The sequence below is a fragment of the Martes martes genome (assembly GCF_963455335.1).
Source record: "Martes martes genome assembly, chromosome: 1".
NCBI classification, from domain to species: Eukaryota; Metazoa; Chordata; class Mammalia; order Carnivora; family Mustelidae; genus Martes; species Martes martes.
The window spans coordinates 207,527,829-207,552,999 of NC_137888.1; the positions used below are offsets into that span (position 1 = coordinate 207,527,829).

General features: G+C 58.7%; 2 protein-coding genes across 4 annotated transcripts; one reads left to right on the top strand and one right to left on the bottom strand.

Annotated features, from left to right (window-relative positions):
* Positions 1-1,875: 1,875 nt before the first annotated feature.
* Positions 1,876-3,668, top strand: PTGER1 (prostaglandin E receptor 1; the record flags this gene model as incomplete). Its single annotated transcript, XM_080804042.1, has 2 exons — positions 1,876-2,817; positions 3,402-3,668. 2 exons carry the CDS (start codon positions 1,876-1,878, stop codon positions 3,666-3,668), a joined length of 1,209 nt encoding a protein of 402 aa, XP_080660168.1.
* A 679-nt stretch (positions 3,669-4,347) lies between these two features.
* PKN1 (protein kinase N1) lies at positions 4,348-24,783 on the bottom strand. Of its 3 annotated transcripts, none has more exons than XM_080803861.1 (22): positions 24,585-24,783; positions 19,962-20,265; positions 18,679-18,830; positions 17,425-17,560; positions 14,687-14,832; positions 14,192-14,405; positions 13,200-13,394; positions 12,428-12,537; positions 12,191-12,334; positions 10,568-10,643; positions 10,346-10,487; positions 10,162-10,255; positions 8,129-8,208; positions 7,970-8,045; positions 7,796-7,887; positions 6,442-6,618; positions 6,175-6,237; positions 5,976-6,052; positions 5,629-5,771; positions 5,240-5,347; positions 5,080-5,160; positions 4,348-4,628 (listed from the first exon to the last, which is right to left on the bottom strand). In XM_080803861.1, the coding sequence occupies exons 1-22, from the start codon at positions 24,603-24,605 to the stop codon at positions 4,425-4,427; spliced, it is 2,835 nt and encodes a 944-aa protein (XP_080659987.1). In that variant the 5' UTR covers positions 24,606-24,783; the 3' UTR covers positions 4,348-4,424. The 3 variants fall into 3 exon arrangements, with proteins under 3 accessions (XP_080659987.1, XP_080659986.1, XP_080659988.1); XM_080803860.1 differs by lacking the exon at positions 24,585-24,783 and adding an exon at positions 21,228-21,287; XM_080803862.1 differs by lacking the exon at positions 24,585-24,783 and having other exon boundaries at positions 4,354-4,628; positions 18,679-18,716; positions 20,062-20,182.
* Positions 24,784-25,171: the final 388 nt, after the last annotated feature.

The window sequence follows — 25,171 nt, forward strand, 5'->3', positions numbered from 1 at the left end:
ATCCCAAAACTCTGAAGAACATGGCTGCTGCTGAGCCGGAGACAGACTGACGGTATCTAGTCTTAGGGTGTTAAGAGGTATGATGGTGTCTAAGTGTGAGATGTGTGTGTGTGTGTGTGTGCCCTTCCTTCTCAGGGCAGGATGTGAGGCTGCAGTTGTGTGTCTCAGGAGAGAGTCCCCTGGTCACCGGACCTCTTGGTTCCCCTGCCCCTCTTCAGCCTCCTCCCCTGCCCCCCTCCCCCAGGGTATGACTTGCTGCTGGCCCTGGCTGGAGCTCTAAGCCCCTGTGTAAATAGTGGGCGAGTCTCCTGGCCAGGCTGGGCCTGACCCAAGTTGGTCCACGTGAGGCACTGCCCACCACCACCGACCCAGCATCCATGAAGGCTTTGGCAGGGCAAGAGGGTGTTGCGGCCCCCAAACAGGGTTAGCCCCCTGACCTCACAGTTCCTGTGGGGGCAGAGGCACCCCCTGCAGCCGCCCCAGTGCACCCGCCCTGGGCGATGCTCACATTTTCCAGTGTTTAGATTTTATCCGCTTTATTAATGAGGCAAGCGAAAGGCCTGCGGCTGGGGGGAGGGGAGGAAGAGGGCTGCTCCCGCCCTGCCAGGGGGAGGGGGTCATGGGGAACCAGGCCAACTTCCTAGAAGCCCCCTTCCTGATGGGGCAGCTGGGGTCCAGAGGGGCCCCTGCCTACTGCCAGGAGCACAGAGGGGTCTCTGCCACTCCAGGGGTTGGGAGGAGGGGCTGTGGGAGCGAGATGGCTGGAGCGGCCCCTGGAGGCCAGAGCGGGCAGCAGGAGGAGGCAGGGAGCTGAGGAGCCGCCCCAGGAGGGAGGGAGAGGGAGCGGCCCGGCCTGCCAGAGAGCTCTAGTGCAGCGGGCGCGGGTGCAGCAGGCAGCAGGGCCAAGCAGCAGGCGATGGGGACCTGGAGTCCCAAGCTGTGTGGGTAAGAAGCCTGGGGCATGGGGATCTCTGGTGGGGGACGAGGGTTTGGAAGATGGGACCATGGCTACTTAAGTCACTCTGTCCTGTGTTCTTGATTCCCAGCCCCATCTGTCTGTCCCTGTCAGTCTTAACTGTCTGTCTAACCGCCTTTCCCATGTGGCCAGCAGGCAGGTCTGCCCTTTTAGTCCTCACCTCCAGGTTATCAGGGATGGGTGGTGCTGGGTCCGCCTTGAGGTCTTTGCGGCAGAGACCTGGAGTTGGCGGGAATGGGAACCAGAGGGCATCCATGGGGAGGCAGCTGTGGTCAGGGGCAGAGCCAGGGTGAGACAGTAACAGAACCCTCGGGAGTGTAGGGGCAGGGACGGTGGGGACAGAGATGTGGGGGAAAAGAACAATGAAGCAGGGAGAGATGTGCCCATGGTGGCAGAGGGGTGCTGTGAACATCAAACATGGGACTGGAGAAGAGGTGACATGTGATGGTCGGGATGGGGCAATGAGGTCAGGTGGGGGCCTGCGATCAGAAATGGGTTAGCAGGTGTCAGATGGAGCCAGGGGCAAGGAATTCACTGTGGTACAAAAATGAGGTGGATGTCAGAGCTAGATCTGTGACGCCCAGCGGTGGGGCCAGACTCGAAGGCCAAAGACCCAGGAACCAAGGTGGACAGAGAAGGTGGTGAGGACAAGAATGAGGCCCCAAGCAAGAGATGGGCTGATGAGGCAGAGGAGGACAAAGGGGTGGGGAATAGGGCAGCCAGGGTCATCTGCAGTGGCGGTAGGCAGAGTCGACAGAAGAATGCCGTGGCATCAAATGGGTCCGGTTGGTCTGAGGTGGGGCTGCCTGCCAGTCCCATTCGGATGGTGGGCATTGTGCTCCTAGCTGGCCTCACCGTGCCCTCTTCTCCTCTCCCCTGCCCCCACCCCAGCACCTGACATGAGTCTCTGCGGGCCCCTCAACCTGAGCCTGGCGGGCGAGGCGACCACATGTGCGGAGCCCGGGGCTCTCAACGCGTCGGCTGGGCCTCCCTCCGGCCGGGCCGGCGCGTCGCCAGCGCTGCCCATCTTCTCCATGACCCTGGGCGCCGTGTCCAACGTGCTGGCGCTGGCGCTGCTGGCGCAGGCCGCGGGCCGCCTGCGGCGCCGCCGATCGGCCGCCACCTTCCTGCTGTTCGTCGCCAGCCTTCTGGCCACTGACCTGGCAGGCCACGTCATCCCCGGGGCGCTGGTGCTGCGCCTGTACGCGGCGGGCCGCTCGCCGGCCGGCGGCGCCTGCCACTTCTTGGGAGGCTGCATGGTATTCTTCGGCCTGTGCCCGCTCCTGCTGGGCTGCGGCATGGCCGTGGAGCGCTGCGTGGGCGTCACGCGGCCGCTGCTGCACGCGGCGCGCGTCTCCACCGCCCGCGCGCGCCTGGCGCTGGCCGCGCTGGCCGCCGTGGCTTTGGCGGTGGCGCTGCTGCCCCTGGCGCGCGTGGGCCGCTACGAGCTGCAGTACCCCGGCACGTGGTGCTTCATCGGCCTGCGCCCGGCGGGCGGGTGGCGCCAGGCGCTGCTCGCCAGCCTCTTCGCCGGCCTCGGCCTGGCCGCACTGCTCGCCGCGCTCGTGTGCAACACGCTCAGCGGCCTGGCCTTGCTGCGCGCCCGCTGGCGCCGCCGCTCTCGACGCCGTCCTCCTGCGTGCGGCCCCGATGGCCGCCGTCTCCGGGGGGCGCGCGCGCCCCGCTCAGCCTCAGCTTCGTCCTCCTCGTCCGTCGCTTCGGTCCCCGGCGGCTCCCCGGGCCGTGGCTCAGCGCGCCGAGCCCGCGCTCACGATGTGGAGATGGTGGGCCAGCTCGTGGGCATCATGGTGGTGTCGTGCATCTGCTGGAGCCCGCTGCTGGTGAGGGGCGCACACGCCCCTCCGGCCAGGCTCCTCCCTGCCCCCTCCCACCCCTTTCCCTCCTAGGATACCTGGGTTCTCCCTTCCGCAGCCGGGGCCCCACCCCTCGAGGCCCCACCTGTCAGGAAAGACCGCCCTTTGGCCTCTCTGTCTGACATCCCACCCCCTCCACCCAGTCCCCTTTTCTTACTCCCGCCCGGGGTCTTTGTAGTTCACCCCAGCCTGGCAAGCTTCCTCCCAGCCCCACCCCTCAGACCCGGACGCTTCATTCCCTAGCACCTTCCACCACCACCCCACCCCGCTTCTCTTCTCCCCTCGGTCCCCAGCCCTTCGGGATCCCTGGGACTTCTCTCCTTTTTTCTCGAGCCCCCACTCACTGAAGGCCAATGCTTCTGCCACGCCTTCTTCGCCCCTCTTTCCATAGTTCCTTCTTACGAAGACTTCCATTTCCCCTCCCTGTAAGCCCCTGCTCCCCCTCACAGCTCCCTTACCTTCCGGCCACGCTCCCATCCATCCCAGCCCCACCCTCGGCCAGCCCCTTTCTCTTCCACCTGCCCCACCGCTCACACCGGCTTCTCCCGCAGGTGTTAGTGGTGCTGGCCGTCGGGGGCTGGGGCTCCAGCTCCCTGCAGCGGCCGCTGTTTTTGGCCGTGCGCCTCGCTTCATGGAACCAGATCCTGGACCCCTGGGTGTACATCCTGCTGCGCCAGGCGGTGCTGCGCCAACTGCTTCGCCTCCTGCCCCCGAGGGCCGGCACCAAGGGCAGCCCTGCGGATCTGGGCCTAACCAGGAGCGCCTGGGAGGCCAGCTCGCTGCGCAGCTCCAGGCACAGTAGCCTCAGCCACCTGTAGGCAAGCCAGGAGTCCCAGCGGCTAAGTCAGACCACCCCGGGCCGGGCCCAGGACCGCAGCGCGGAGCCTTCGGGGAATAAAGCCATTTTGAGGACCTGCGCGCGGGGCATGTGTCGGGTGGGGGCTGCGGCAACCCTGTGACCAGGCGAGGGCGATAGAGGCGCCGCCTGAGCCTCCGGGGTGTGCAGTTCCGGGACTCTCCACGCAGAGGCGCAGAGGCGCCACACGCGGAGCTGGAGCCGCTGGAGCATGCGCAGAATGCCACGGCTCCAGTCCCAGAGCCCTGGCTGTGCCGAGGAGCAGCTGAGTCGGAATCCTCGGCGCTTTGCGCTCCTGCCGCCGCCAGGGCTGACCCCAGCAACAATTCTCTCATTGTGGCCCTGCTCCTCTAACACATCCCCAAGGCTACCAAACCACACCCCATCAGGGCCTCAAACTCCAGTGCCCCTAAACACAGCTCCCAACCCTGTCCCATCTCGCCTGCCCATGCCCAGAGTTCCCACCTCCCCCTAACCCTCATCAAGTGACCCCCCCCATAACCCAAGGCATCTCCCCGTCACTCCTTATGCCCCTGGCCACCCACCGGATCTGCACCCACCAACTCTCCCCATTTCCAAGTACACGACCCCCCGCCCCGCCCCCCCTGCCACCACTACTGCACACACGAGGAGTCAGAAGATGCATGGATGGGGCAAACCCCAAAGGCCTTTTTAAAAACTACTGAGAGCTTGGTCAGGGCGGGGGTAGGGGAGAGGGCTAGCAGCCCCCGGCCACGAAGTCGAAGTCCTGGAAGGCCGCCTGCTCTGTGGCCGTGAGGGGCCGCGCGTCGCGGGGCGGGCTCAGTGTGGGGGCCTCCCCTGTGAACTCCTCATCGAAGTTGCTGACATCAGTGCGGCCTGACAGCGTGGGCACGAAGGGAGGTGGCAAGCGCCGGGCCAGCAGAGTGTCCCAGCCCAGTGTCTAAGTGGGGGAGAAGGGGGAGAGAGAGGAAGAGGTCAGCCAGGGGTGGGGGGGCTGGAGAGGGGGTGCTGCAGACTGCAGGAGGGGCCAGCCCTTTGTGTCCCATCCAGATGCCCTGCATCTGTGGGGATTAACATAAGGAGTTACAAGAGAGAGGCGACAAGCAGGGCCTGCGGGCCCAGTAAGGATCACAGTGTGAGCATGGGGAGCCCTGGGGTGGGATAGAGGGGTTCATACACAGGGCAGTGGCCCCACCAGGCCAGCCTGGAGTAGATGTGGGTGTAGGAGGGTCAGTGGGTGTAAAGGAGGGTGTAGGAAATGGAGATGACAATGTTGGAGGGGAAGTACCTAGATCCGGGAAGGGGAGAAATGAACAGGTCCGAGGGATTGGGGTGGGGGGAATGACCAGGTCTCTAGTGGGCAGTTGGCCAGGCACTTGGGGTGACCTCACCCTGTAGAAGGGCTGCTTTTTCACATCCTCTGCATCCCTCTCGCTGGATCCCAACCTCCGCTCTGGGTTCCTCCTCAACAGCTGGTGGGGAGGGGAGGCATCAGTCTTCCCCTTCCTGGCTCCCAACCCCTCCCCAGGCCCAAGCTGGGGGACTCCTCACCCTGCGCATGATGCCAATGGCTTCAGCTGACAGGAAGCGTGGGTAGCGAACCTCATCATTGACTATGCTGTCAAATACCTCCTCTTCATCATCCCCTGGGAATGGGGACTGGGGACAGGGAAAGCCAGGATGAATTAGGCCCCACCTCTGACCACGCCCCTCCCAGCCCCATCTGAGCCCTCTGCTCCTCACACCACTCCACCTGGGTGCTGGCTGACGTGGGAAGGGAAGCACCCCATTTTACAGACTCAAAAATTGAGGCTAGGGAGGCAAAGCCAGCTGTCCCCATCACACAGCACATGGAGGCACTTTTTGATCCCACCCTTAGGCACATGCAGTTTCCAGCGTGATCCCTGGGTCAGGCAGGGCAGGGCAGGTTGGGGCCTCACCTCACCAACCAGCATCTCATAGAGCAGCACGCCCAGCCCCCACCAGTCCACTGCCCGCGTGTAAGATGTGTCTGTCAGCACCTCGGGGGCCAGGAACTCCGGGGTCCCACAGAATGTGCTGGTCCGGTCCCCATAGCCCATCCCTGGGGACAGTAGGGCTCTGTGAGGTTATGGGGAGAAGGGGGCTCCCGGTGGTAGCCCAGCCCAGCATGGGGTGGCCCAGACTGCCAGCCCCATCCCAGGGTCAGGGTAGGGCGTAACCCAGGTAGGGCTTGGGACTTCATTCCCTCCCCCACTCTGTCTAATCCCCAGAGGCCAGCCCTTCAAATCCCAGCCCCGCCCCTCACCCTCCTTGCAGAGGCCAAAGTCTGCGATCTTGACATAGCCCTCGGTGTCCAGGAGCAAATTGTCCAACTTCAGGTCCCTGTGATGGGTTGAGGGGATGTAAAGAGGGATGAGGGGGGGGGTCTGGGCCCTGCCTGAAGCCTGAGGGCCCCTAGTGGGCAGCAGGTGCATACAGGAGCACGGGGACGCAAGGGCACACACCTGTAGACGATCTTGTGTTCGTGGAGAAACTGCAACCCCAGCACCACACAGGCTGAATAAAAGCTGCAGAGAGAAGCTAGTGTGATGGAGCCAGGCCTCCCAGCAAGGCAGGCCAGCCACAGAAGCCGGGCTCCCACATCCTCGACAGCTCCCCAGTCCCCCAAAACTCCAGGAGGCTGCGGGGGGAAGCTGGGGCCAAAGGGTGGAGGGGTAGGAAGGGGGCTGCCGCAGCCTGTTGGGGGCTGAGGCACGGGTGGGGGAGCTCACACAGCACGAGGCTCCGAGAACACGTCACTGTGGATGTGTAGCATGAGGTCCCCGCCGGCCGAGTACTCCATCACGAAGCACACATGCTCGGGCGTCTGGAAACAGCCGAACAGGTTCACCAGGAAGGGGTGTCCTGCTCTGGTCACTGCTGCCAAGATCCGCTTCTCACACATCAGGCTGGGTGGCGTAGGGGGCGGGGCTCAGAGACCACAGCAGCCCCCTCCACCCCCAACTCCCATAATCCCAAGAAGTCCCTGATTGTCAGCTGTTTGCTGAGGACCTTGCATGACTGTGCAACCTTGGGCAAGTTCCCTAAGATTCCTGAACCTCAGCAGCTTTGTCTGCTAAACAGGTACCCAGAAGTCACCTGTCATCCCAGTAATAGTCCCCCAGTATCCCTTTAGGGAACACAGCCAGGGAGGGCTAACTGGAGCACCCATCTTCCTGGCCAGAAATTGGTTTGGGAATGGGCAAGCCAAGGGAGTGGGGCTCAATCTCAGGATTTCTGCGGTTATTATTAAGGATGAAGGGCTAAAACTAGTGGACAAGCCTTACTCTGCTGGGGTAGGGGGCTATTTCTGCCCCCTGGAGAGGACTGCAAGCAAAGCCTACAAAAAGGAAAGCTGACAGAGATGTCATCTGAGCACCTGGATATAGCCATGCCTGAAGGTACTCCACCCCTGGACTTTTCTGACCCAGACCAATAAACTCCTCTTTTGCTTAAGCCTATCGAGTTGGGTTTCTGATTAACAAAAGGATGTCAGGAAGATTAGGGACAACCTCGATGCCTCTACTGGGCCTTCTTACAGGGGGCCAGATACTGTAGAATGCTCTAGATGCATCCTCTTACTTCATCTGCCTGAAACCCCTGCAAGAAAAGCATTATTATGCCCCTTTTATAGATGGGGAGGCCAAGGATCAGAAGGGCAAAGTGACTTCCCCAGGGTTTCTAAACACACTTGTGGCAGGGTGGGATTTGAACCCAGGGCCCTGATCCAAAGCAGAGGCTGGGCAATGGTGCCATTAAAGGGTACAGACTTTAGGGCCTGAGTCCCTAGGTTTGAATCCCCGACCTGCTGCTCACTGGCTTTGTGATTTTGGGCAACTTGCTCAACCTTTCTGTGTCATCAGCAGAACGGGAACAATAACAATACCTCATAGGGCTGTCATGGAGAGCAAGTGAGTTACTGAACAAAAGGCGCACAGTGGGTGCTTTCCAAGAGTTACTATCTTAATAAGTGCCAGTGACTGGTATGAATCACTGTCACAGCAGCTCCAGAGAGGGGACTGCTCTGTCTCCCATTTCCCAGAAGAGAAGACTGATGTTCTCAGAGGGCTTGGGCCAGGTCCCCACCTTTCAACCTCATCTCGGGCCACAATGTCGCCTTTCTTCAAAGCCTTGATGGCGAACAGCTCCCCGCTGGACCGGAATTCAGAGAGCAGCACCTGGAACCACAGTGGGCAGCGATGGCCTTCGTGGCCAGCCCGGGGATTCCCTATTCCCCCAACTCCTTGCCCCCCGCCTCACCTTCCCAAAGTGACCCCGGCCCAGCACTGCCAGGAATTTGAAATCCTCGAGGGTCAGGGGTGACTTCTTCAGAGGGCTGTGGAGAGAGGACACTGGTGGAGACAAGGACAGCAGGCGGGGGGGGGGGGAGGGGGATAGTGAGTAGGGGAGAGGTGTCACCTGCACAGGGCAGAGCCTGGGGTCTCCTGAGTCTCTGAAGGCAACTCGGGGGTGGTGGCAGTTTCTGGAATCGGGGAACTCTGCAGCAGAGAGAGGGAAGTCAGAGGCACCCCATAACCACAAGAGCTGCCAAGGCTCCCAACACCTCTGACCTCGCTTCTCCTCCCACTCACCCTCTCGCTCACTGCCCTCCAGCCACACTGTCCCTCTCACTGTGCCCTGAACACACCAGGCATGTTTCCAGCCCAGGACCTCTGCACAGGCTATTCCCTCTACCTGGAATTGCCTTCTCCCCCCACATCAGCACGGCTGCTCCCTTACCTCCTGCGGGCATTCATTCAGATGTCACCTTCACGGGTGGTCAGGGGTGGTCAGCCCACCATCACAGCAAATAACCAGCAGAACCCCCCACACCATACACACACATACTCCCTGACCCCTTTCACTTTTCTTTCACGCTGTAAATATTTTTTCCTGTTTCCCTACATTTTTCCTTTATGGTTACTTGCCCTAAGAACTACTTAATTCTTCATAGCACACGTGTGCTTGTAACTTTGAAAAGACTCAAAATTACTATTGCAAATGGGAACACATGACAACCGGTCCGTCATCCTCCACTACAGACACAGCTCTAAAAGGCCATCAGTCCAAATAGGCATCTGGTGGGACACACAGGCCTCTCGGGCGCCCACCACCCTCCCTAGAACCAGCTACTGTTCATGATTTCCTGAGTACCTTTCTAGATACCGTCTATACCCACACAAGCCAAAGTGCCGGTAGAGGCTTCATTTTCCTGGCACCTTCATCCTGCCTCTGCTGCTGGACAATCTGTCTGGGAAATCACCCCAGGCCAGCCCTGGGAGGCCAGCCTCCCCTGTCACACACACATCCTACTCCACTGTGCGGTTTACTTAGCGCTGGCTCTCCTACGGATGGACTCTGACGTGCCCACTTTTGCCTACACTAAGCCGCTGTGGCGAACTTCCTGGGGGTGCACGTGTGTGAGTGTCCAGACTGGGAACTCCTGGGTCAGGACGACGTCCTGATTTCAGCCCAGCGAGCCATGCCCTCCCGAGGAGATGGAGCAACTGCACCCCTTCCACCGACTGTGCTTCCCCGAGTCCTGCCCAGCCTTTGGCAGTATTAAACTTTGGGATTTTGTTTTGCCAAACTCATCTGAGGATGTATCTCCTTACGTTATTATTATAAATATAATACAGAAGCATATACTGTCATCTTCAGTTCTTTTTAACGAGGTATGAAACGCACCCAGTGAGCTGGGCCGAGGGGCATGCTCCTGCAGACGGGTCCACCTGGGTATGGGTCGCACGGAGCGGGGGTGGGTAAACCGGGTTTTGTACAGTCTGTGAGCTGAGACTAGCTTTTACATTTTTAAAGGGTTGGGGGAACATAAAAAGGAGAGTGACATTTTGGGATCTGTGAAAGTGACATGACATTCCAACTTCAGTGGCCATCAGGAAAGCTTTAGCGGAATACAGCCATGCCCGCTGGCGTACGTGTGTATCATCTAGGGCTGCTTTCTACAACGGCCACGTTGAGTCATTGTGACCGAGACTCTCTGGCCCACAAAGCCGAAGATACTGACTCCACGCCCCTTTACAGAGAAGGCACACGCTGATCTCTGACCTAGAGAAGACCTAGAGAAGAGCTGCCTTGTATCTCCCTCCTATCAGTAACCGCCCCGCTGGAGAAAACCACCCTCATGACTTCTAGCCTCAAAGTGAGTTTTAAACACGCCCGTTCTATGGGCCGATGCACAGAGCACAGCAAGGTGAAGCAGCTTGCCGTGGGTCACACAGCTAATAACTGGCGGAGGACACGGACCCAGGTGGCCTGGCTCCTGAGCTTATGTTTTGAATAAGGATAGAAAGTGGGACCCTGCTTCTAGCAGAGATGCGTGACCCAGGAAAGTTCCTGGCGGTCTCTGGGCTCTGAGCTGGGAGAGAGGCCTGGAGGAGGAAGCTTTGACGCTGCCCAAGCCAGGCTTAGGGGGACAGGAGTGGGACACTCACCACGCTCGATGGGCTGGAAGGAGGACCCAGAGGACTCTTCTGGGACAAGCTATCCAAGTCAGCCCCGAGGTTCAGCTTCTCCACAGATATGTCACTGCAGAACAAGGAAGGAGGGTGTGTGTGGGACCCAGCACCCTGGCAAGCAAGCAGGGACAGCCTAGACCTCAGGGACCTCCCTCCTTACCCTGTGCACCGGGCCTCAGTTCCTGGAGAAGCCCCAGGGCTGAAGGTGCCTGTGCCCGTGGCATTGGGGATGAGTCTTCGAAGCAGCCGCACCCAGGTGGCAACATCAATGTTCATCTGCCGAGCGCGCTGAAATGCTTTCCCTGGGGCAACAAGGATGGGCTCACCCTTCATGATACCTCTGAGACCCCTGGCCTCTTCTCCATTTTGCCCACCCCCTCACCTTGTTGCTTGGAGAAAATTTTCTTCTGCCTTCGGAGCCGGGGTATCCTCTCAATGACAGGGTTGCGGAAGGTAACCTGGGAAGAGGGGCCAATGGGTGGGAACCCACCCCCACCTCTAGGTGGTGGGAAGCCCTTAGGAGTACCCGTATGCACACCCTTATGTTTTGGGGGTTCCAATCACTATGGCACCACATCCAAAACAGCACATTAAGAGAATGTAACCTATTTGGAGTTACATCATCTAGGGTCTTGATTTCCCCGAGTGTGGTCCCAGACCAGCAGCATCACATGGGGACTTGCCAGAAATGCAGATTCCTGGGCCCCCGCCTGGACCCACTGAATCAGAAACACAAGGGTGGGGCCCTGCAGTCTGTGTTTCAACAAGCCCTCCAGCGGACATGGGGAAGCCCCCAATCTAGCTGAATTCTCCCAACTCCGAAGCATCTTCTGGAAGGTGCAAAAGTCACAGAACTGTGTGACTTAAGTGTGTCTGATATCGTTGCCACTAGTCATGCAAGGCTATTTAAATTCAGTAAAATTTAAGTAACATTAAAACTTTAGTTCCCAGGTCCCCCTAGCCACACTTCAAGTGGCTGGCAGCTAATATGCTAGACGGTCCACGTATAGAACATTTCCACCTACAACAGAATGCAACTATTGTAGGCTCATCCACAAGAGGATTCTAGAAAGTTCTATTGGCTGGCACTTTAGGGGAGGCAGAAAAACCATAAAGAATGCTCTAAGTGAACCTTGAGGGTGAGCAGGACTGCCTCAGAACTCGCCCCCACTCCCACCCCCACCTTTCCCACTTGGTTTTGGCCGGTCTTCCTAACGGAAAACTGTTTCACTGCCCGGCGCTGAAGTCAGCCCTTCTGCTCTTTTCCTTCAGGCACATGCATATGTTAGGGGCACATTTAAAGAATTATTGAGGAAAATTTTGGCTGACTTTCCTACTCTGCCTGTTTCCTCCTCTGTCAGATGTGACTAAGGATGATCCCTCCTGAACTGGGCTGAAGTGGGTCGTCGTGAGGATTTACAAATTAATGCCGGCAAAGCATGTAGGACAGGGCTTGGTTCACACCACAAGGGGTCAGCTAGGGTGGCAATGTCTGGAGACCGTTTTGACTGTCGCAACTTGGGGGAAGGGTAGTGCTGGCTTCCTGTGCGTGCAAACCAGGGACACTTCTCGAAATCCCACAGGGCAACTAGGAGTGATATGGCCTGTTAGGGCACACCTGTCCATAGTGCCAAGGGTTGGGTACCCCGATTTAGACCCTAACCCTGACATCACTGCGGAAGGAATTTCTCTCTACTGGACTGTAGCTTTGGTAACAATCACCCTGACATGTCGCCAAGCTTTTCTTTTCTTTTTTGGCTTGGTAAAATTTTGTAATTTCTTTTTTTTTTTTTTTTTTTTTTAATTTCTTCCCTTGGAACAAAACCAATCCCAGCTTAAGTGGTATCACTGACATAGTGACATAACTAATACTAATTACTAACTAATTACATGTGTTTTTTTATCAAGGTTCAGAGACCAATCGAGAACAGATCTTCCCCTCCTAGCAAACTGGCAGCAGGAGATGCAGCAAGTGTTTTCGCAAGGTCAGGGGTCAGGGCTGTACCTCAGCCACCAGGCAGCCCTGGGGTTCCATGTCCAGCTGCACTTCATGCCTCTCATTATCCAAGAAATCCTCCAACTTCAGGAATTTGAGGGCACAGAGACCTCGTTGGTCCCGCCAGAACACAGCCAACTCCAGTTCCCGAGCCTCGAGGGAGAGGAAGTGGGCCATCACTGGGGGTGCCCAAGGTCCGGAACCCCTCCTCCTCCTCCAGGCCCTGCCATCCCCCACCTAGCTCACCCTTTCCAGCTCCAGAGTAAAGCTCTGGTCCCAGGCATTGGGGCCACATGGCTTCCATGATGTCTGCCCCACCACGGTGTTATCCAGCTTGAGCACAGTGCTGACCTCGCCTGGAATGAGGGGACGGAAGAGTATCAGAAAATGTTTGGAGTTGGGGGGAGCATAGCTCATATCTTAGTAAAGAAATTCCCCCTGCACATTACACTCTGCCATGCAACCCTAATCAAGCTTTATGGTTCTGCCTTTCACCTCAGGTGTTTAACCAACTTCCAGGGGATTTCTGCATATGGTGTGAGGTAGAGATCCAAATTCACTTTTACTTCATATGCAACTTCCAGTAATATACTCCTAAGAATTTACCCTGGAAAAATGCATGCAGGTATACACTGGGAGGCAAAATGCTGCCACATTTTGGCCATGTGAATAATGCTGCTAAAGACCTGAATGTCCAGATACCAACTCGAGTCCCTGCTTTCAACTTTTTTGGGTATACACTCAGAAGTGCGATCGCTGATCATAGGGTAATTCCATGTTTAAGTTTTTGAGGACCGCCGTAACATTTTTCACAGTGGCTGAACCACTTTACCTTTCCAACGGCACGGCAGAGGGGTCTAATTTCTCCACAGCCTCCCTAACACTTGTATTTTTTTTTTCTTTTAAAACAATCCATCCTACTGACTGGAATATACCAGTTTTTTAAAAATGTTACGAGTGTGTGACATCCCAGGATCCCCACGGCATCTCATCCCTCCAGGGCTCAACGCCCACTCACTGGTGTTCTCGGCTTCCACTTTGAGGCTGCTCCGGCCACTGAGGCTTCCACTTCGGCTATAAAGGCCCCGGGCTGGGCGGCTCAGGAAGGTGGTGCGGCTGTCAGGGGTCCCGGGCCCCCCGACTGGGGGGGAGGGGTTCCAGGGGATAGTCTCCGGAAGGTCCTTGCAGCCTACCACACGTACCTCCAGGGTTCCTGAGGGAGGGGCAGGCTCAGGGAGGCCCACAGGTAGGCCAAGCCAAGGGGAGGGGACAGCAGGGGAAGTGGGCCTGTCCAGAAGTGGCCAGCATATAGGTGGGAGTTGGTGAGGGACAATCAGAGTGGAGCAGGGGGGGTCTGATCCTGGGATGACTGTGCCCAGAAGTGAGAAATATGGGGCAAGGGGGAGGGGGCGAGGCTGGGGCGGGCCAGGCTGGGGAGGGGCTCTGAATGCTTGGGATTTAGTGACAGAAGATAGGTTTAAGGCATAGGTCAATGATGGAGGCAGTGGGGAGCCAGGTTGGACTAGGGGGTTCAGGGTAGGACTCAGGGAGCTGACCTGAGGTCCGAGATGGGGGCAGGGGCCTTGGGTAAGGCTGGTCTAAGGCAGAAGTAGTGGCTGAGGGGTCTAAGGAAGGAGGAGCTGGCTGGCTTTGGGGGCAGGAGGCAGACAGTGGTTCAAGGCTCAGGGTTTTGGGAGTGAGGGGTTGTGGGACTGGGCTGGAGGGCTATGGCTGAAGGAAAAATGGCCAGGTATGAAGGGGTAGTGATGGGGACATGGTGGGCATAGGGGCAAGAGTTCAGAATCAGAGGGCAAACTGGGACCAAAAGTCCAGAGTGCATGGGGCCCAGGGCTACAGGGTTGGGGTGAATAGAGAACAAAGGAATAGTAGGATGGGAGTCCAGGGGTAGGGAAAGCAGAGATCTAGGTTAGGAGGCCTCAGGACTTGGGGGAGAGGTTGGGAGTACAGAACTGCGGACGTGGGGTATGGGTGGGGTAGGTAGGGACCCACCTGTGAGTGGTGCGGGCTTGCACAGGGTGCTATACTGCGTGGGGGGGAAGGGCTCAGTCAGGCGAGCACTGAAGGCTGCGGACGAGGCCGCAAGAAGCTCCTCACGCAGCAGCCGACCCTTCGGATGGTCTGCGGGCAACTCCCCGAGCCGCCGCTCCAGCGCCTCCCGCAGCAGCCCCAGCTTCTGGTTGGACTCCATTAGCTTCTCCTGGGCCTGTAATAGGAGGGACAGAGTGGGGCTGGGGTGGGGCCTGGCTAAGTCTCACCCGGCCCAAGCCCTCAAATCTTCTGGGTCCTATTCCTGGGCTCCCCAGAAAGCTAGGCCCCACCCCCTGGCTGATGCCCCACCCCTGGCCGAGGTCCCGCCCCACCGAGGCACCGCCCCTTGCAGAAGCCTCACCCTTAAGGCCCTTGCTGCCGATTCCCGCCCCTTTGCTGGGGTCCAGCCCCTCACCGAAGGCCCACCCCTCACCTCGCTGAAGCCTCACCCCTCACCTCGCTGACTGCCTTGCGGTCTGGGGTCTTGGCTGCACTGAGCAGGCGGAGCACATTCTTGGCCCCCTCGGCCACAGCGTGCTCCACTCGGAAGTGGTGCCTCAGTTCCTCAATGCGCAACTCCACAGCCCCCAGGTCTGGACACCCTGTAGGCGTTGAGCACCAGGTGGTGAGGCCAGCCTAGAACCCGGGTCCAACCACCCCAGCCCCAGACATGCACTCATGCGCAGGGACGCGCACTGGGGATAGATACACCTACCACCAGAATGCATCACGTTTTTCCCAAGCGAGGGTTCACGGTCAGTTAGGCACATTCCCACAGAGATGCAATCGCTCTTTTTCTAAACACCCACAGGGACCATCCCAGGGACAGAGCTGGGCTGTCATACAGGGACAGTCATATACACAGGTACACTATCAACACAGGCTTAAAGGACAGACGTGTTGGCAGGGTCCCATTTCATCGCCAGGGACTATCACAGGGACACTGTGGGCATTTGGACAGCCAGAAGGAGATAATCACACAGGGACACATGGAGGCAGAATGGCCAGATCTATCAAAATCACAAATGAAATTGCCCTTCGATTCAGCAATCCCAGTTCAGGAACTTTATCCCACAGAAACACCTCTGCACTTGACACGTGTACATGGTATTCACTGCAGCTTCTTTCTAGGAACAAAAGATCGGCAATAACCCTGTTTCTTGCAGGAGGAGTCCAGGTAAATGAATGTGACCGTCCACACGGTGAAATATAAAGCAGTTGGGAGCACAAGGGCACTGTCACACAGAGATCATCACACTGTCACTCACAGGGTAACAGTGGCATTATCGCTTTGTCACCAGTGTAGGCACACTGTCACCCACAGGCAGAGGAACACACACTCTCACAAAGATACAGTTACACTGCCACACAGGGACATTGTCACATGGCAGAGAGACATGATCGCAAGACACAAACATCCTCATGGGAAACAATTACACATGGCAAAGCTCCTGGGGCTCTAACTCCGGCCCCGGGATAATCATAATCACACTGGCATATGGATAACGCACAGGGACAGGTGAAGAAATGCCATCACACTGTCACACATATGGAGAGGCACCCACAGACACAGAGACCCAACATTGCAGGGAAACAGACTGGCTATGTCCCAGTACGAAGTCCCGGGGATACAGCCATGGCCCAATATAGGATGGCCACAGTCACCCAATGGCACAGGGATAGCCATAAGGACACAAGAGGCACAAGGCTGTGGCCACAGTATCCATGGCTGTAGGTTCCAAGGACAGTCCCCCTGTCCTGTATATTGACCCCAACTCAGACTGTGGCACTCAGAGAGAGTCACAGTATCACTCACAGATGTGTGACACTCACCTAGGCACCAACAACACAGACACAGTGTTACAGTAAACCTCATGTCCGCAGGCATGTCATCTTACAAACACAGTCACACTCTTGCCCCCTGGCCTGCTGTCACATGTACCCAGATAGTCACCAAGACTCTTACACTTAAAGGGACAAAATTGCACCAGTAATCAAGGTTACGATGGCACCCAGAGGCACAGGGACATGATCACACCATAATATACAGTCACTGAAAAGCCCATGTCAGTATTCCCAGCACAGGTGAGCAATCACACGGAGGCCTCCCCTACCCCAAAGACACACACACTGTCACAGAGTTACAGACCCCACTGCTATGGGCTGAATGTTTTTCTTCCCCCCAAATCCACATATTGAAACTCAACCCCTAATGTGATGGTATTAGGGGTCAGGAGGTGGGGCCTTTGGGAAGTGATCAGGTCCTGAGGATGGAGCCCTCATAAGGCAGGCGCTCGGAGAGCTCCTCTACCCCATCCACCATGGGAGGACACACACAGCAAGAAGGCAGCTGTCTGTGAACCCAGAAGAGGGCTCTGGCCAGACACGGGAGTGGCACCTTGATCCTGGACTGCCCGCCTCCAGAACTGTGAGCAAGACATTTCTGTTTTCTAGAACTGTTGTTATAGCAGCCCGAACGCACTAATACCCACTAACAATTCACAGCGCTCTCTCTGTTGTGGTGACACACAGACTGCCGTAGTTCCCGGGCCACACACACAGCCCCTGGTCCCCACGGTCAGTGTCCCCCCAGCAATGGCACCTATGAACAGCACGGCCTCTGTTGCCCTTGCACAAGTCACGATCCTGTCACAAATTCAGGTGGACAATTAGCTTAAGGTGCCCCCGGGCATTCACATAGACACACACATGGAAACAGACATGCCCGGTGGACGCCCACAGTTCTACACAACTGAGGCCACGTGACAAGGCAGCCACCTAGTCCGGGGGCCCGCAATTTCTTCTCTTGAGGAGCCGGGGGTAGGTATTTTCAACTCTGTGGAATATGTGGGCTCCGTGGCCCCCGCTTGGCCCTGCCGCCGCCGTGCAACAGTGGCCTTCAGAGATAGTAAATGAATGGACATGGCTGTGTGTCAGGAAAACTTTATTCACACCAGTAAAAAGGCAGGGGCGGACTGGGCCCCCGGGGTGTGGTTGGCCAGTAGACCACCTAGTGCAAAGCTTCCACGGGACAAAACAGGAAACAGGCCCAGGGACAGTCAGGAATGGGTATGGGTCATCCTGTGAGTCACAACAGCAACCTCCCTGCCTCAAGCAGCATCCCCCTATGGGGCCAGGAGCTGAGTCCTGCGTGGCAGGACGCAGGCTAGACTATACTGGGGCAAGGGGCTCACCTTGGGCCTCATCCGGGGCTGCCTGGCTCTCCAGCTGGCCTGCCTGCAGGGCGCGGTGAAGCTGCATTCGGATGATGTCTATCTTGGTCTTACTGTCCTGCAGCATCTGCTGGGCTGTCAGCAGCAGTTTCCGGTCCTGCGGGTGGGAAAGGGCAGTGAGGGGCAGGCTGGGGAATGGGGTCTGACTGCTGGCCTTCTATCCACACTGCGCAGGCTCTGGTGACTGTGTCATAGGGGAGGATGTGTGGGTGTGATAGCAGGGCTATCTGTGCATTCCCGGGTGCAGAGGGGAGAGGTAGCCCCCAGCACTAGAATCCCTGCCACCTAACAGCTGGATAACTCCAGGTGAGCCGGTCCTCCTCTCTGGGTCTGTCCCCTCATCTGCAGTGAGGGGAGTACCAACAGTACCATCTGCCACCGGGCTGAGGGTTAAAGGAGCTAATCCGCAGGCAGGGCTCCAACCCATGCCTGGCATCGGGAGGCACTGTATCTGTCAGCTGTCAGAATGGCACCTATGTGGGTGAGGGTCCCCTGGGGAGGGTGGGGCCCTGACTACAGCCACATCGGGGAGTCCAAGGGGGACAGGGTGGGTGTGGGAGACACCAGAACTGGGCTGTGGGGGTGTCTGTGTGACAGCTCCAGTCTCTGGGTTTGAATGTCATGGTTTGTGTGTCTGTGTGTCCAGGTGTGCTGTGGGCCTGTGCCATGTGTCCTGGGTGTTATATGATGGGCTGTGTCTCTGCGTCTAGAGGAGGCCGGGGTGGCTATCCTCCACATGTCTCCGCTGTTACTGCCGTCTCTCCGGATGTCATGATAGGGCACACGTGTGCCTAAGTGTTGATATGACCCTGTGTGTCTCTAGATGTTGCTCTGACCGTGGGGGTGTCTCTGGATGTTAGGATGATAGCATATGTACATACAAGCGTTGACCTGACCATGTGTCTATGTGTCAGAGAGAGGCCACCAGCAGAGGGTGAAAGTCGCCCTGACTGTGGACATCTCTCGAGTCTCTGGGGTAACTGGGTATTGGGGGGACAGCCTCTGCCTTGCGTCTAATGCCACACACAGCCACCCTGTTTCTCATATGCCCCCACAAGCTGTCCACATCCCGGTCCTGCCTCCAAGTCACCTGTCAGTCCCTCCATCCTCAACCCCAAGGGTCTCAGTTTCCCAAGGGACAGACAGATATAGGTGGCTCCCCGGTTCCCACCCCACAGCCCGTCCTCTGCTTCCCAGTGAGCAAGCCGCTCTTACCTTGGTGCTGCCATTGCTGTATGTCTGGATCATGTTTTCTGCTCCCTGCTTCACCTTCAGCTCGATGGCCAGCTGCTTCTCCAGGCCGGCCACACGGCTCAGGTTGGTGGCCGAGCAGGCCTGGCTACCTGCCCCGGGGGACTGGGGGGCATCTAAAGGCGGGGGGGGGGCAGGTGGGACAGAGTCACAACAGGCCTCACCTCTGTCTGCCTAAGAGGCTTTGCCCAGCTGAGAGGATTTACCCTCTGCCCAGCCTGGGTTCTGCCCCCAAAGCCAGGGAGAGGAGAAAATGAGGGCCAGGGCCCAGAAGATCCCCCCACCCCAGCCCTCCCAGGGAAATGTCCTCAGCCCCAGCACAGGACCAGCATGAATGAGTGTGGACAAGCATCCAAGTGTACATGAGTCCTTGGTGTTGGTGTGACTGTGTATAGGAGCCCCCAACTACTTCCCTGGCTGTGGGTTTGGGTATGGCCACATCTATGCCCACAGGGAGCTGGCATGGCTGAGTATGTGTCTCCCCAGGTGCTCATGTAACTACATGAAATGGCAGGTGTTACTCAGCATGACTATGTGAGGTCTGGGTGCTGGGGTGACCTTGAGCACATTTCCAGCTGTTGGCAAACGGTCCATTCAGGTCTCCAGGTGCTGGTACAACTGTGTCTGTACCGGGTCTGTCTGGGTGTTGGTACAGCCTGACCCATGCATCCCTGGATGCTGGCACAGCTGTGTGTGTGCTGGGGAGTGGTGTGACTGGGGGAAGGGCAGACCCTATGTGCCCAGCTCATTGCACCAGATGGTCTCTGAGCCTGGACATGACAGTGTCACTCTCCAGCTGCTGACCTGCCACGGTCCTGTGTGGGTGTCAACGGAGTCTGCAGGCCTTGTCTGACTGTATGCAGGAGCAACCAGCTGTGGCTGGGACCATGTGCGTCTGTAAGGGTCGGACAGCTGTGTGGGTGTGAATCCTGGGGTTGGTGTAACCATGTGTAAGCAGCTCTAGACACTGTCTGTGTGTCACTGTGACTGTGTGTGCATCTCTCTGGGTGCTGGGTGGCGGCGTGGAAGTCTCTGGGTATTCCCACAACAGCGTCTAGGTCCTTGGGTATTGTCTAGGTGCTGGTGTGACAGTGCAGACCTTGCTCTGGGTGTTGGGTTTGGTGTTTCATCTGATCGCGTGTCGAGGCTGGCGGCTGTCATGACCCGGCATGTCTCCCTGGGGATCCGCAGGGACAGGGCTAGCCTTGCTCCCAGAGACCACAGTGGAACCCCCAAGCCCCACTCACCTCGGGCAGCGGCTGCAGGGTCGGGCAGCACCACGTGGGCATGCAGCTCCTGCAGCTGCTGGTGCAGCAGGTCAAGGCGGCGGGAGGAGCCACGCAGCACCAGCTCCACGGGGCCGAGGCTGCGGCCCAGGTCCGTGGTGGCCCGCCGCAGGTTCTCGGCGCCCTCCTTCAGCTTCAGCTCCTTGCGGATCTCACGCCGCAGCCGCTCCCGCTCTAGCTCCAGCTGCTGCTGCACCCCAGGAGCCGCCAGGTCAGCACCTGCCAGGCCCAGCTGCTCCAGCAGGGACCAGCTGCGCGGCTCGCTCTGCAGGAGATGGAGCACAGTCAGTGGGGCCGGGAGTCTGGGGCAGGGCATGGACCACACTCAGCCAGCTTGGCCTGGCCTCTTCCTGGCCTGGGTGCTTCTGAGATATAAACTCTGGCCCCCCAAAACTGAGAGGTGAGACAAGGTCCTGACCCTGCTTCCTGAGTACCCCAAACAGTGAGGTCCCTTCTATAGGGCCCTCTTCCTTCCATGTCCCCTCAGACTAGGGGACCCCATAAATACAGTCTTGTCTCCCTTCATCTATTCCTTATACAGTAGAATTCTGGAGGACAGGCCCCATTATGTCACCAGTGTGCCCCCAAACTAGGAGGTCTCCAAGTTCAGGCCCTATTTCCCATTGCCGCCCCCAAAAAAGTTCCTGAGGGCAGACCCCCTCCCTTCTGTTGTCCCCCTAAATTAGGCGGTCCCGAGCATAGGCCCCAACTCCCCTCTACTTTCCCTAAAACCAGGTCCCAAGGGCAGGCTCCATTTTCCCTCTGCTGCTCCTCAAACAAGGAAGTATCAGGGTAGGTCTCTGCTGCCCACACACCTCCGCCAAAAAAACAATGGGCTTGAGATCCAGAAAGCAGGCCCTTTCCCTCTCTGCTATGCCCTCAAACTGGAGGTGCCAAGGGCAGGCTTCTCTTCCTCTGCTATACCCCTAAACTACGTCCTGAGGCCCCATCTCTCTCCTGCTGCACCCTCAAAGTAGGAGGTCCTGGGACGCTCTGTCTCCCCTCCTCTCATTCTCTACAACTAGACCCTAAAAAAGCAGAGCGCTGTCTGCTTCCTTCTCTATTCCCCCGACCTGGGAGCCTCAAAAAACCCCACATAATTTCATCTTCAAACCAGAAAACTCCAAACCCATCTCCTCCCCTTGGTCCAAAATCAAGAGAGGGCGGGGCCTCCGGCCTGGGTCACTGGGGTCCTCTTTGCCCCCCAACCCCGACCCCAGCCCCCACCTCCAGCTCCTGGCCCAAAGGGGGATTGGCCTCCGCCATCCTGGGTCCCGGCTGAGGGCCCCGCCCTCTTCCTGAACCTCAGCCCTGTCAGGGCCTCTTGACCGCCACTTCCTCTTTCCTGCTCGCTCCCAGCAGCCCCTGCGTGGGGCCAGCTCTGGGGCTCTGAGGTATCTAGGGGACCTTTTCCCTCAGTGTCCTCCTCAGTGTCTGCTTCTCAGGAGGCAACCAGGGATAGCCCCCGCTCTACGTCCTAGGAGGTTGCTAACGTGCACACACACCTCGCACGCTTACTGGTGTAGACATGGAGACCAGGCTCCCTTGAGTGTATATAGGCTCCAGGGGCTGACCTACAGGCATGTGCACAAAATACAGGCAGGCAGGTGGGTGCACGCCCCTGTGCCCACCCCATGTACGCTGATATGCACATGCCAGCCAATGAGTGCTCCTATGGGCCGGCCCCTTCCCTGCAGACACAGGCCGTCCCAACTTCTGGCTTCCTCTCAGTCCGGTCACCCACCGCTGTGACCACAGCTGGGGCCCACCCAGACCAGAGGCACCTCCCTGAGGCCTACAACATGAGGAGACAGTGCTGGAGGGCTGGGGTGAGGGTGCCGACAAACCAGTAGCCCAATAAAGGCCAAGTACGACTATTAATAACAAGACAAATTATTGTGAGCTCCACCTAGGTCACCTAAAGCAGGTCCACAAGGTGGGTGCTGTTATCACCCCATTTTCAAGACAAGGAAACTGAGGCCTGGAGTGGTGACATAACTTGCCCTGAGGCCCCACAGCCAGCAGGAGGAATGGCTGGGATTTAAAAGGGGAGTGCCCACAACCTGATCACCAGCTAAGCATCAGGCCTGGCACTAAATAAGAATCCCCACTGGGTGAAACCATTTCACAGATGAGGAAAGTCTTTGTTGGCTCCCAGCCAACCCGGAGGACAGCTGCCCCCAGCAAGGTTTAGCGCAGGTCACCATCCTACCAACCCATCACAGGAATCCCGAGCGGCTGCCACAATTCTCCCCCACTTTCCAGGCAAGGAAACAGGCTGAGAGAGGATACAGCTGCAGTTTGGGGCACAGGGTTGGCGGGGGGCAGGTGGAGTGGGATCACCACACACACCTCCAGGGGCACCGGGCAACAACCAGAAACACTTTTGGTTGTCTCAGCTGGTGGTGGGGAGGGAGTGCTCCTGGCGTCTGTTGGGTCGAGACCGGAGAACCTGCTCCACATCCTGTCGTACACAGGACAGCCCCTCACCTCAAAGAATGATTCAGCCCCAAACGTCAATAGTGCTGAGATTGAGAAACCATGCATTAAAGGACAGAGACTCACACCCAGGGCTGCTGACCACGACCACCGGTAAGGACTGCCCAGCAGCCCCACCTGCAGAACACAGGCCCATCTACACCTCTTCCTTTGGACAATGAACACCCTCATCGATGAACATGCCGGTTTTTCTGGTGGCAGAACCGTGGCTCAGGGAGGCAAAGACACTGGGTCCAGGACACACAGTGAGAAAGTGACAGAGCTGGAATTTAAACCCAAGTTCACCTAATACTGCTAGCTGGTGACCAGTCCTCACCCACCACCCAGCCCCATTCCATCCCTAGCGGGCAGAGCAGGGGACAGCCAGGATCAAGCCAGCTCAAATAAGGAAAGTCCAGGCAGAGAGGAATAGAAGCTGAGGCCTGAGAATACCCAGAGCAGGGGGGGAAGAAGGGAGTCCCAGCCTCCTGGGTTCTCTTCCCTTGGGTGACTCACTCCTACCCAGAGGGCACGGGTCACCCAAAGGCCAGCTAGGCAAACCACATGATCAGGAGCCTGGCCCAGCCTTGGAGAATCCCTACTCCCCCACCTCCCACCGTGGCACACGGGACCCAGGTCCAGAGGGTCCATCTCGCGGAATCCCCCCCTTCCCAGAGCAGCCAGAGACCTAGACCCTCATGTCCGGAAATTTCAATGCTTTGGGCGTTTCCGGAATCTGGACAGGACATCCGTTTGCCGGACACAGAACAGACAGGCATACGTCGGGACAGACAGAATACGGGGTGGCAGGCCCAAGCAGGCACAAGAAAGGGATGACCAGGAGGGGGAAAGAGTGGGGAAGAGATGGGAGGGGGGACCACAGCACAGGTCCAGCCTCATTCCAGGAATCACAGCCTCCACCCGGGTCATGTTTCGCACATGCTAAGTGCATGCATGAGCCAGAGGAATCCTCTAGAGCCCTCCCAGGGCTGAGGGTAGAGGCAGAAACCCCAGCCCACCCAGCCCCAAGGTCTGACCTTATGTGATCGGCAACACCAGATACGCCCAGCTCCACGGCAAGGCTGACAGGCCATCAGCAGGACTGGGGTGGGGGACAGGGGAGCATGGGGGGAGACACAGAGGGGTTGGGGGCAGGTGCAGAAGGAGACGAAAACCCAGTTACACAGCAACCACAGGACAACGGAGGGATTTTGAGGCACTGAGGGCACCAGAGCCACAGGATGTGCCTCGGATTCTGAACCAAAGCTCAGGAGTCACTGAGGCCTTGCTTGTCACAGATGTGGAAGGTGAGTCCAAGGCTGTGATGTTCACAAGGTGGTACATGGAGAACCTGGCTGGTGGCAGGTTGGTGCCAGGCTGTGTGTGTTTATGTGTGTGGGAGGGGTGACCCAGCCCTGCCACCCGTGCCCAGGTAGGGTTCCAGGTACAAGAGAATCCCCCTCTGGGATAAGGTTCCACCTGATAGCCCTGAGCGTAGCCATGTGGGTCCCCCATTCCTCAACCTAATGAGGTGACTCTAGCACTTCCGCCAACAGGTGCCAATCTGGGTGGCGTGGGGACCATTATAAAGCTCAGTCTGGAGGCGGGGGTGGGGGGTGGGGGGCGCCAGAGCTTTGTTGTGAGGGGGAGGGGCACGGAATGAGCGGCCTCCTCCCCTCCGGGCCACTGCGCCAGGCACCTGCCCCAGGTGGAGTGGCACCTGCCGGGAACCGAACGCTGGGGGCGGGGTGCTGGTGGAGGAGGGAGTGCGGCGTTGAGAGGCGGGTGCGACAGGCACCGGGACGCACAGCCAGCCACAGACACTCGAGTAGCGCTTCCGCCGCTCCCCCTCTAATTCTCGGGGAGGGGCGGAGCGTGGGGGTGCGGCGGGGGCCTTCGGAACCTCCCCGCTCCCCCTCGGTGCGTACCTCCACCTGCCGAAAAGTGAACAGTGCTGGCTCCACGGTGTCGGCCCAGGGAGGGGGCACGGGGCGCTCGGGAGACCCCCACCTTGGCCGCCCGGGGCCCGGGGGCCCCGGCAACGCGCGGGCGGGGGTCCCCGGCGCTGGCCGACCGCCGGACGGCTGCGGACACAGGTGCGCCTACCTGCACGGCGTCGCTGGCCATGTCCTCGCGCCACCCGCCAGGGGTCCCCGCGCGGAGGGAGGGGCGGCAAGAGGAGCGCGCGTGCGCCCCGCGCGGGGCGGGGAAGGGGCGGGCGCGGCGCAAGCCCCCGCCAGCGCGCGGCCCGCTCCGGCCTGCTCCGCTCGGGCCCCGCCTGGCCAGGCCGCCGCGTCCGCGCGCCGCGCCCTCCGGCCCCAGCGGCCGCCGGGCCCGGTCACGTGACCACCGAGGTCGGCGCCCGGGGAGGGGGCGGGGCCGAGGGGGCGCGGCTCCCGGCGGCCCCCGGGGCTGCGGGGTCTCGCCTGCAGGCTTTTCCCGGTCCGCGACTGAAATCACCTCGTCTGCTCCCCACGCCCTTGCCTGGTTCTGCATCCTCACTCTGCCCAGGGGTCCCCGATCTGAGCGCGCGGGAACCCGAAGAAAAGACTGAACCACGTTAAAGCCGGGAGTGGTAGAGGCCTTTGGGCCTCGCGGAGCCCCTCTAGAAACAAGAACAATATGTATCTCTCCGCCCCTCCTTTGCAAGCTCGGGTCTTCTGGGAAGGATTCCCCTATTACCTGGAGACACG